Raw genomic sequence first — 13021 nt, 5'->3', positions numbered from 1 at the left:
CCCTCTACCCTGATACCTTGATTTCCTCCTCTCCAAGTACCTTCATCATCAATCTATTTAATCAACACATTCCCAGATCTATCACATCTTGGAATTTGTCTTTACAGTGTTACTCATTTTACAAGTTTTCACTCCTCAACTATAGCATCTTGTCCTTTCAGAACAACAAATGTCTTTGTGTTTTTCCTAAAGCTGTTTCTCCTCTTCTGTACTCATTCTTCCTGTTCTCTTATTCTTATAGTCTGTCAACTTTCTCTTTACTTCACCAAGCTCAAACTCTTTTGACAGTTCATTACTTTGCATATTTCTGCTTGTCCTGTTTTGGAACAAATGGCTTTGTGAAATCTTCTCATAGTCTTCCAGTAGAGCGTCCAAAAAAAAGACTGGAAGGAAAATTTTATAAATCAGCTTTGTTTACTCTAAAGTAAAATTAAATTCTCAGTGGAAGAGTATGGATAGTTGTAGAGCAGGTTCCAAATATCTGGTGAACAGTCTCAGTTAGGAATCTAAAAGCTTTTGCTACAGAGCAAGGATAGAAACATCCAGAAATGGAGCCAAATCATACAGTATGAATTCTTCAAAAATATTAAACATTTAAAATTAAAATCCAGAAGTGTGTTAGAACTTGATGAGTTTATTTTGATAATACTTCAGGGGGTTATAATTAATAGGATACAGGAGGGATCAGTAAAGAGCCCTCTTATTGAGAAGGTTCCATGTCTGCTCTCAGTTTGGAGAATATACTACAGTCACAGGTTAAAAGGCAGTGATTTACCAAGAGTTCACGGATCATGAAATTTGACATTAGGTAAGCTGAAGTGAGAAAGAGAGCTGTAAATCTAGTAACCAAATAGCCATGTAGTTATCAGGGATGGGGTAAAGTAAGTACTCACAGGTTAGAAATAAAAAACTGAAAGAAGAGAGATGCTGCACTAGACCCAGAAATACAGAGTTGAAAACGTGGGACAAGTTGCAGATAATGGTAAGTTTGGTCTCAAAAACAGGTCACAGAGTCAAGACTTAAGATTCTGAAGCAATTGATAAGGTGTTGTCATGGGGAACTGGGGGCTTTTTCTAGCTGGCAATGCTCCTTGGCTTATCCTTTTACCTTTTGGAGAATCTTTGTACCTCATAAACTGGAGAATAGCCTAGAGCCTAATAGTTATCTTCTGATATGCCCCTGGAGACAACTTTTGTTATTTTGATACTGTTTTCCATAACTATTTATAATTTTCTTTCTTTGAATTGCCTATAAAGTTATATGTTAGTGTTCAAAAAGCATGGCCTGTTAATGATAGTGGTATTCTTTAGTGTCCATTTATAAAATTTTATAATACCTCACTCAGATTTGGGGGTACTAATCCAGCCTATTCTAGAAAAGTAGCATGATGAACATCTAAAGCAAATTAAGTGTTTTGTTTTTTTTTTTGTGGTATGCGGGCCTCTCACTGTTGTGGCCTCTCTCGTTGCGGAGCACGGGACGCGCAGGCTCCGTGGCCATGGCTCACGGGCCCAGCCGCTCCGCGGCATGTGGGATCTTCCCGGACCGGGGCACAAACCCACGTCCCCTGCATTGGCAGGCGGACTCTCAACCACTGCGCCACCAGGGAAGCCCAAATTAAGTGTTTTGAAATGTCAAGAACCAACAAATAATCTTCAGATACCTATATTTGTTAAAGTTTAAAACAAAATATAATGAAATTTCATAGATATATCACAGTATGTAATTACAATAGCACTTTCTCCCAGTTTATTCCCACAAACACGGGGAAATAGACAGTAATTGACCAAAAATGAATGGTTTCTGATCTAGCATTCAGCTACCAATAAGATAATGTCCAGGACTTGGAGTTTATGACTGGCTCTACCTAATTTCAGAATATATGTAAGCAAAGAATTTCTTCTTAAAGGATGAGTACCTTATTTATGTTTCCCATTTGTTTTTATTCTAAAACTACTCTTCTTCTGCCTCAAAGGGATTTTAAGTTTGTCAAGTTAAAGAAGCCATCATCAACAAGTAGGTGAGATTCATGATATTCACCTGATTTTAAAAGTTGCAGAAGGGCTTCCCTGGTGGCGCAGTGGTTGAGAGTCCGCCTGCCGATGCAGGGGACACGGGTTTGTGCCCCGGTCTGGGAAGATCCCACATGCCGCGGAGCGACTAGGCCCGTGAACCATGGCCGCTGAGCCTGCGTGTCCAGAGCCTGTGCTCTGCAACGGGAGAGGCCACAACAGTGAGAGGCCCGCGTACCGCAAAAAAAAAAATAAAAATAAATAAAAGTTGAAGAATTATTTCTGTTGGAAATAATAAAAGTCCTAGTTACAATCAGTATTTGTGCCTGTTGATCTGATTTACTGGTTAAAAGAGTTTGTTTTGTGTACTTGCTTGTGTGTCATTTTCTCCCCAGAATTTCACTATAACATCAGATATATACTCTTCCTTTGAAATAGCTATTATTTACTAGTTACAGCTTAAAATAACTAATATTTATGAGATAGCCAGGCATTACAAAATATACTCTAATGTATAATACATATCTGATAAAATGGAAGATAAAAATAATTCTCCTTATATTATTTCCATTTTTATATGATGATGATTACAAAAATAATAGCTAACACTTATTGACGTGCCAAACACTAGGCCAGGCACTTTGCATTCGTTAATTCTTAATTCAGTTAATCCTTACAACAACTCAAGTAAGTACTATTATGTGTCCATTTTGCAAACCAGAATCTGAGGTATGGAAGGGTAAAGTAATTTCCCCAACGTTATGTGCTTGGCAAAGCCAGAATTTTAACTCAGTCCAATACCCAAATTCCATGCACATTATCATTTCACTGTAATCAGTTAACTTATTGCATCCTATTTTTCAAAATCTAGCAAAGAAAAGTTAATGTAGAAAATAATAACCTCTAAGTCAGTGGTTCCCACCCTTGATTGTATACTGGAATCATGTGATCACTCCCAGAGACTTTGATTTAATTAGTAGAACATGTGGCCTGAGCTTGAGGATTTTTGTAAACCACTGTCCTAAATGCCCACTGACTGTGGAAATGGAAATATTTGTGGCAAAATCACCCTGTACATGTTTGTCTGATAACAATAGGGGTAAGGTTAGTAAGTGCATGTTTAAAGCTGTGAGAGCTCTTATTTCCACAAAAATATTCATTTGATTGATTTAATATGTAACGATGGTGTTTCATATCTCATGTTTTTGTTTTGTTTTAAATGCAGACGTAACCCATGGTTATCTTGAACAAGAGACCACGGGGAGAAATAAAAGTACACAGCCAGATGAGCAACTGCCTGTGAATTCTAAGGGAAGCATGCATCAGAAATCCAACGAATTAGTTAATGAAGCTACATATGAGGGCATAGAATTGCCAGAGCAGAGATCAAGGAATTTTCAAGTCATCAGTCCTCGTCTAGGTGATGAGACAGCTTACTGCACTACAGAAAAGTCCAAGTGAGTGCTAGCAGCCTTAGATTTAGAAAGTAAGAATTGGGAGAACTCTTCCTTCCTTCCTCCCTCTCTCTGTCCCTCCCTTTCTTCTTTTTGATGTGGCCTAAATTTGACATATCATTAACTTATTAGAATTTGAGGAATCTAATACTAGAGTTTTCTACTATTTTCATTACATTAATATAATGTGTCTAAATCACTGAGTGAAAAAGCACAAGGTGAGTTTGAATGAAGGTCATGAGGTTTTATATTGTTTTGTTGAATATTATTTTAAGTGACCTTTCATTAAGGATCTGGAAATAGCTATTAAGTTGATATTAGATGGGATATTATTCATCAGAGCTATAACCTGGCAGCTCCAAGGCAAAATAAGCCCAAAGATATGATTTGATTTTGGTCAGCGCTGTTCTTCATTTAAATGAATTTGAATGCTTTTAGAAGGGTTGTCTACTCTCCCATTTACCTTCCTTATTATTTTACATTCTGTAGTTTCTACCCGTATACTTTATGTAGCTACCTATTTCATGAAGGGATTTGAATTTTGACACCTGTGACTTTTACCTATGGGAGAAAAGCACTTTGGTAATTAGTCATGTACTATGAAAATACTGCTAAATTTAAAGATTCTCAATGACTAATATAATTTATAACTATACTGAAATATAAGTATTATGTTTTCAGTCCAGACAAAAATTATATTTTATGGAATACTTTTTAATGGAGTTTTACATAGGAATAGCTATTTCTGTTTACTTAAAAATTATGAAATAGCCATATTAATGAATATTAATATATAATGAAGTGAATATATTAATATGTTCCACTTTCTTGGCAATCAGTTATATTCTTATCAAAGTGCAGTTTGGAGTACATTTTTGGGGAGTAGGGATGAATGAAGAGGTGATAAACTTTATAACCACATGGGAAAAGTAAATAATAGAGATTAGGCTAAAGTCATCTCTTTTCCCTTCCCTTCCTTTATAGTACTTGCTAACAAGTTAATATTGTTCTCAAATAGCATACATACTGTAAAAAAAATTTTTTGCTTAAATGTTACAGGAATAGGTTTTCATTTTTAATTTTATGAATTTAATAATGAAAATATGATATTCTGTCAATTATAATAAAAAAATATTTATTGTTCCCATTTTCAGAAAAGTAAGAAATGTATCTAGAGTCCTGACAAGGAGTACAAATTGAATTAAAATTCACAAGCCCTTAAAAACTGCGTTCTTTAAGTATACTGAACCATGAATCTCTAGACATTACTAAATGCTTTTCACAGATTTAGCTCTCCCTGTGAAATTGATATATTAGCACCTCTGTGATGTATTGTATATTAGCACCTCTGTGAAATTGCAATGTTTAGTCTTTTTCATCCATAGTATTTTCTTAACAGTGCATAACAAGAAAAAATTTAAATTAAGTAACTTTACATACTTACTGTTAAAATTAAATGTTTCCCCCATTTGAAGTGTAAAATGTATAGATCCTATATAGTTGAAATTATATGTATATTGTTTTAATGGTTTTCTTTATTACAGCATTATGAAACATAGAAATAATGATTTGCATTACAAATGTATGATTCCTTGTCAAGTTACTTCAGACTTAAATAAAGAGGAGACAATAGCATTGCTTCTCAAAGAATTGGACATTCTCAAAGCAAGCAATAAAAAGGTACAATATAGAAAGTCTGATGATTGTACAGTATACTTTTAGCTGTTGACCTTCTAAGTTTGCTTTGTCACTCATCATAATTCAGTTTTATTGTGTACTTTAATCCTTTAACAGTAGCTTTATGCTGTTGCCATACCATGCCATTCACGGTATGATTGAGTTGAGACATGAGCTGTGAAAAGCAATTTCTTTGGTTTCCTGCCTTGGTGGCTTGCAATATCACTTCCTTTTTCATAGATCTGTGGTACCTAAAAAATTCAAATTTTATTTCATTGGTTTCATGTTACTTTCTTAACTTTTTTTTTCTTTTTTTTAGTAGTATCTGTGCCCTGTATTTCATCTCAATAATATATGTAAACTTTAAAGTAGCAAGTAGCTTGGAACTTTAAAGTAGCAAGGCTTGGAAATATTGTCATTTACCTTGTGTTATCTGCTACATTTTGTCCAATCCAATTTGTCATGTCATGTTTTATCTTTTCTGACTCTTTTTCTAGTTACATTCCTGTGAGCTTTAAAAAATGTTATTAAATAATGTTCATTTTCTATGCCTGCCTTCTTTTTTTTTTAACCTCTACATACTTTTCTGATTCTAATATTCTAGTTGTTTGACCTAATCAAACTGAAGCATGATGTTAAGAATGTTGATCATGTCTGACGGAAAACAGCATAAATGACATAAACGGAGGGAGAAATTAAAAAGAAAACATTTGGAGGGGTCCTGTATGAAAGCCTGAGATATTTTCTGTATTTTCATTTACCAGCTGTTTATTACATGCCAATTATGAGCCAGGTGCCAATGCCAATTTAAATGGAATATGATGGCATAGCATTCTCAAAGGGAGATTTGTATCAAATATTAAGATTATTATCATAATTAATTTTGTTTCAAAATATTAGAATTACTAAGAGAAGCTATAATTTGTGCTACCCATTATTTTATTATGATAGTCCCTTCCAAGTCTTTTGCTTTAAGACAAAAGAATGGATCAGATTGCTTTTTGCTGCAGTAGTTATTTTTAATAATAATGTTATTCCTTCTTTAATTTCATTTGCCTATACACACACATAAATTAAGTGTATATTAAAATGTTTTTATAATTTCTATGTCATTTCAGGTAATTATTATTTTATAAAATATCTTAAAACCTTAAGTTTTTTTTTTCCCCTGGAGTTATGTATTCAGTAAGTTAATACAGTTATTCTATAAGGGTCTAGAGAAAAGCAAAAATTATCTTCAGGATTAACTATATTTGTGCAAGAAATTTATTATTAAGAATCTATGTTTATTTCAATGTGTTTTAGCTTCAAGAAAAACTGACTAAAGAAGATAAAGAACAGAGAAAACTAAAGCTTAAACTGGAACTCCAAGAAAAAGCAACAGAAGCTCAAATTGCTGAAAAAACAGCAGGTATAGTAGATCAGTATTAACATATGGCATTCAAAATCATACACAAGGTTATTATTTGGTGTGGCTTGGTGAATAGTAGCATACTAGCTTATTTGTCAAAGGAGGGAAAGCTCTGTCTTCTTTCTTTTTTTTTTTGCCTGCTTAGAAAATAGGTGGCTTTAACATCCTGGTACTGGTATTAGTGAGAGCTTTACCTGTATTCATACTGATTTGGGCATTAAATGCATTGTTAACACCATGTCAATCCAATCACAAAAAGGTTGTTTGTTTTGTTGGAAGGACCTGAACAAACAAGGGGAAATAATGATTACCAGTGCCTCTACCTTTCAACCAGCAGTTCACATACCACTTATTGTTTTAGCTTGTTGAGAGGAAATACTTCTCCTTTGTATGAAGATAGTCATATATTCATTGCCAGTGAAAACCTACATTTGACTCAAAAATCTGTTTTGTGCAGTTAATTAATTTTCATCTGATGACGTGGATGATGAAGATAATGTTTGCCCTGAAAAGATCTTTCCCTGAAGATAATGTTTTCTGGTAAAAGGTTGCCAGAGTTTAAGATAATAAATGAATGCCTGAAATATGTTTTGGAGTCTGTCTTCATTCACAGGTCATGGCAAGGAGAAAATTTTTAAAATGTATCTGTGATGTGTTACAGATATGATCAGGTGATTCTCAGTTGTCTCTGATGGACTCTGTCTCTCTCTCTCTACAGTTTATATATTATCCCTGTGACTCTTTTCCTCACACTGTTTTAGTGTGTTAAGAAAAGAGACATTTCATAGGATAGTAGAAATTAGCGTTCAGAGGCATTTTATAGATCCCTTATTTTAACATTTTTATATCAATTGGAATGCTTTTAAAAAGTAATTGTATTTTGTGATTAGTTTGAAGTTATAATCATACTTTATAAATCACTTAACCTGGGACTTCTCTGGTGACACAATGGTTAAAAATCCGTCTGCCAACGCAGAGGTCACTGGTTCAAGCCCTGGTCCAGGAAGATCCCACATGCCTCAGAGCAACTAAGCCTGTGTGCCACAACTACTGAGCCTGTGCTCTAGAGCCCGCGAGCCACAACTACTGAGCCCGCGAGCCACAACTGCTGAAGCCTGTGTGCCACAACCACTGAAGCCTGTGCTCCTCAACAAGAGAAGCCACTGCAATGAGAAGCCCATGCACACCAATGAAGAGTAGCCCCCACTCGCCTCAACCAGAGAAACCCCACGTGCAGCAAGGAAGACCCAACGCAGCCATACATACATACATACATACATACATACATACATAAAAAATTTTTAAAAATAATAAACCACTTAACCTGGTTGCATATGAAATAATTCTGGTGTTTTAGGTCAGAGAAATGATTAACAGATACTGTCAGTCTTCAAAATATTACTGTGCAAAGTAGAACATCACCATGAAAATATAGCTAAGATGATCATAAATAAATACTCCAGCCAAATACCAGATGGTTGTTTTTCTATTATGTTAAACTACTATGAATTTTTTGTTTCTTTTTTAGTGGGGAAATATGAGCGTAATATATTTTAAGGAAAATTAACTGTATGTTAAAAATGAATAATTCAAATATAAATTTAGAACAATTTAGAAGTTTCTTGACTTTATAATCAAATATGTATACTAATTGCTGAAATGGTATTACAAGAAGTACATTTGTTTTAAGGTGTTTGCATTATAATTTAACTTTGTATGTGTCTTAACAGATGTATTTTAATAAGATTTAGGCCATTGTGATTTATTGTAAATCATGAATTCATATATCTGTGTAGCTCATTTATCTCTTGGAGGGGAAAGAACATTAAGCATTAATATTTACTCTTTAAACTTTTATGTAATATAGCTAATCATATACTTTACATATTTACTTATTGGTATATATTTAAGGGTTCCCTATTACTAAACAGTATGAGTCACACATGCATAAAATGGAAAGAATTTGATTGCTTTATGATTCTTGTTAACATCAAATTCTTCTCATTAATGACAAAATACTATTTCAATAAATGTTGAATGTTTGAAAGATGTTTAGGATATTTTTATAGCTTCCTAAATTGATGAAAATAGTAGTGCCATATAGTTTCTCTGGAGCTAAGCAATCCTAAAGAATTAGTTACAATTTAGTTACAAAAATGGCTCAAGGACTTCCCTGGTGGTGCAGTGGTTAAGAATCCACCTGCAAATTCAGGGGACACGGGTTCGAGCCCTGGTCTGGGAAGATTCCACATGCCGCGGAGCAACAAGGCCCATGCGCCACAACTACTGAGCCTGCGCTCTAGAGCCCGTGAGCCACAACTACTGAGCCCATGTGCCACAGCTACTGAAGCCCGCATGCCTAGAACCTGTGCTTCAAAACAAGAGAAGCCACCACAATGAGAAGCCCGCGCACCGCAACGAAGAGTAGCCCCCACTCACCGCAGCTAGAGAAAGCCTGTGTGCAGCAACGAAGACTCAATGCAGCCAAAAATAAATAAATTTAAAAAAAAGAAAAATATGACTCGAAATTTAAATTCCCTAAGATTTTTAAAGTATAAATTTTCAAAATGTATCTTTACTTTTGAATGTTTTAGCTCTATCTTATTAAAAAACATGAAGATATTTTACTTTTAACCTTAGAGAGAATTATTATTATAATACGTCAAAAGAAAAAAACTGGATTGTTTAAGAAATCCATTGATTTGAAACTACAGGAAATTTATCAACTGACTCTTGATAACTCTTGAACTTTTTCATATTTTTTCATTATACATGAATTTTTTTTAAGTTTATCTTAAAAAAGAAAAGCTAATCTTGAAAAAGCTTATCTCCTACCTGATCAGTAGTAAGTGCAATCAAAAAGCTAAACACAATAACAAAAAAAAGTGTGTTACTACCCTCATAGAAAGAGGAACATTATGGTACTATGAGTACATGTGATAAATGTTTTATTTAGTCATATGAAAGAACAAAGAATCCACACAGGCATGGATATTTGTTTCTATCACTGCTCATTTTTATATTCAAAATAAAAATGTATTTGGTAAATTATATTACAAATGTGCATACACATAAAAGTATTATAGTATACTTAAGCAGAATATAAAATGTTTTAAAAGTCAAAATATTCCACACTGAAAGAAATACATGCTAAAACATCTGAACATTGGAAATTGCAAATAGGATACAAAAATGTACGTCTATAGGTTTTTCAAATAAAATGTTAATTAAAATATGAGGTATTCTAAGGAAATAGCCATTTTCTTTGAGTATATTAAATGTAAAGATTTATATATATATATATATATATAAGAATATATCAGTATAAGTTATGATAGCAATAGAATTAGAATCAATCGAATAATAAGGCAATGGTTAAATAAATTCAGGTATCTTTATGGTATGAGACATTGTTCAGTAAGTTAAAATTTTTAAAGAATATTTAATGATACAAAAAAAACTTTATGAGTTAAAGTTAAGTGAAAGAAGTGGGGGAAGCTGTATTTATAATTTTTGTTAAAAAACTATATACACATGTATATAATATAAAATAAGAGTCAAACTTTGATAGTGTTAATGGGTGTATAAATGCTTCAATTAACAGGATTTTTTCTGCCTTTTCAGGTTTTATGCAGTGATTTAGTATTAGAAAAAGTAATGTTACTTTTAAAAGATGGATTTTGTTTTAAGTTACTTGCTCACTAATCTTAAAATAATTCCTGTGATGGGTTCGACACATAAAGATTACATAAACCAACATCTTATGAAATCCATGTGATGGCTTTGATCAGATCTTGCCATTTTACCTGTGCCACTTTTCTTGTCCTTCAGATTTCTCCCTTCTTTACTTTTATGTCTTTATTATGTAACTTATGTATATGTTAGTCCAACTTGTCTCCCCAGCTGATTGTATAATTTATAAGAATAAGAATCTTGTGTAATCAAAACCGCATAAAACAAAATGTTCCCAGTACTTTGTGAGACAGGTTGAAACAATGGGAAGACTATAAGCCTTGGAATCAGATGCACTAAGGTTCAAGTCACAGTCTTGACACTTAATACCGACCATGTGCCTTTGGGCAAGTTACTTATTAGCCTCTCCAGGTTTACTTCCTCCCATGTAAAATGTAAATATTAACTAATTTACCAGATTATTTTAAGGATTAGAGACAATATATAGAGGCACCTAGGATATAGCTGGTACTCAGTGAATTATAGCTAATATTAATATTTGATTATTTTTATCTTTATGAAATTCTTAAATCTTTCAGATTTATGCTAATGAATATATATATTTCAGAAGTCATGAAAAAATTTTTGTTCTGTTTAGCTTTTAATTTAAGTTCATAGTTCACTGTTAATTTTAAAAGGGAAATAAACAGAAAAGTGAAACAAAAAAGTTTGAAACGAAGGATTGGATGATGAGAAAAATTACCATTGAGATATATATATTTATTAGCATTTATTACATTTTCCTTAAACGTGAATCTGAAATAAAAGAAATGGGATGCACAGAATTTGGGTTTTAATCTAATATATACCTATAATAAACCTTCGTGTAGACTATTACAACAGCATTTCCTTTGTTCCCCTGTTAGTTTTACATAATGTGAATGCTATCATTATAATGTGATCTCATGAGAGCTGGAAACTCCATGGTGTCCTATGTCATGATAAAATCTCAAATGGTTGACCTTTTTACCTTCCCCTACTTTTTTGACATCACCATCATCATCATCACCACCACTGATACTGTTTTTATTAGGTGCTTAATAGGGACTATGCTAACTTCTTTAAAAATTAAAGAAATATTTATTGAGGGGTTTTTATGTCCTAGGCACTGTGCTAGGCACTGCATATGCATGAGCAAACAAAACAGATTTGGTATTTCAAACATGTCTTTTTGTTTGCAATCACTTCTCATTCATAATACACATTGTAGTAGATAGTGGTTAAATGCTTAGACTTTGGATTCAGACCTTTGTTCTAATCTTTCTACTGCTTACCATGTGTAAGTGACAGCCTCACTAAGATTTGGTTAAAACCTACCTTATGGTTTGGTGACGTTTAAGTGAGATAATGTTTGTGAAGTACTTAACCCATTAGAAAGCACTCAATAAATGGTAATTATGATCAAGACTTCTTGATCTAATAGGGGGCCTATCAAAGTGTAACTAAATAAATAACTATCTCATAGCTACTTATATATGGTTTTGTTTCACAAAGAATTGATATGTATTCCTTGTTAAAAATATATTTTATTTACTTCATCTTATCCACACAGGTTTTAGTTTTCCTTGACTTTCAGAATTAACCTTACTTAGAAAGTTTGAAAATATGAAAAACAATTTTACATCTCTACAAAAATGAAAATAAAGGAATTTGATAAGTAGGTCTTATTATGTTTTAACTCATTAAATTATATATGTGGATAATATGATTTGTAAATTATTGGCATGTATGACTTTCAGATACTAGGGCATGTTTTAGAGAAGCACAACTGAAACATTGTCTCTGTCCTTTAGGTAAATGTCTTTTCTCATCTAAATAAAATGATTAAACCATAAATACTTCAAAAATTCTTTTATTTAAATTAAGTTTGACAGTGAGAGATAGTATTGTATGACCTGATCTGAATCCATTTAATTTACTCACTCTTAGGTGAGTGACGTGGTTATAACTTTTAAAAATACTTTGTTTAATTAAGCCTTTCTTTTCTCTGAAACAGTCTCAGTGGGCATTCTCTAGTGTTTAATGTCTCTTAATTTTTATTAATCTATTGCATTTACAGTATACAGATGTGTAAATTTTTACACAAGATTATTTATTTAAATAGTTTTTATGTTATCTTGTGATATTTAAAATATTTATATTTCTTTAAAAGCCCTATATTTCTATTTCTTAAATGCTCACTTTAGAGTCTCTGCTCTATATGTTAGTTATTTTTCTTTCTTGCATGTCATCCATTAAAGATTAGCTGTGGAAGCTTGGAGCATGGAGAGATTATGAATGACAGAACAACTCCTGTAGAATAATAATCAGATTTTGGTATTTAATGCTGTTTGACTTTTGCAGACACATTTCTTATTAACCTTTGGTACAAAGAGAAATCCACGTTCCTGATATCTCATGGAGAAGATGAATTTGAGATCCTCTTCCAATTAAACTGAAATAAGGCCAATATTGGGTTTTAGTCAAAAGAACTCCTTAGTTCTTTAAGTCTTATATTTATATAAATCAATCAATCTATCTATCTATCTGTTTATCTTAGTTACATTTTACATATAATTCAGTGGTTACATAATTTGCTTAGTTAACATACTGTACTGATTCTGCAAGCGTTTAATCTGCTTTTTCTCTTTAAACATAGATTCTTCCCTGGGCACCCATATTTAGACTGACTTGTAAATAAAAAAAATATTGTTAAGCCCTTCTTATTACGGAGAATGTGCTTTTATTTTTGGTA

At 32.7% G+C, this 13021-nt stretch overlaps 1 protein-coding gene across 1 annotated transcript in view; it reads left to right on the top strand.

The window, feature by feature from the left end:
- MIPOL1 (mirror-image polydactyly 1) overlaps positions 1 to 13021 on the top strand; it is a 246986-nt gene that overhangs the window by 15045 nt on the left and 218920 nt on the right. Inside the window, exons 3-5 of the mRNA XM_007465801.1 lie at positions 3239 to 3470; positions 5012 to 5147; positions 6450 to 6555. Coding sequence (XP_007465863.1) covers positions 3239 to 3470; positions 5012 to 5147; positions 6450 to 6555 — 474 coding nt within the window. The remainder of the gene's footprint in view (positions 1 to 3238; positions 3471 to 5011; positions 5148 to 6449; positions 6556 to 13021) is intronic.

Source organism: Lipotes vexillifer, unplaced genomic scaffold, assembly GCF_000442215.2.
Source record: "Lipotes vexillifer unplaced genomic scaffold, Lipotes_vexillifer_v1.1 scaffold7, whole genome shotgun sequence".
Taxonomy (NCBI): domain Eukaryota; kingdom Metazoa; phylum Chordata; class Mammalia; order Artiodactyla; family Lipotidae; genus Lipotes; species Lipotes vexillifer.
This window is presented reverse-complemented; position numbering and strand designations above follow the sequence as displayed.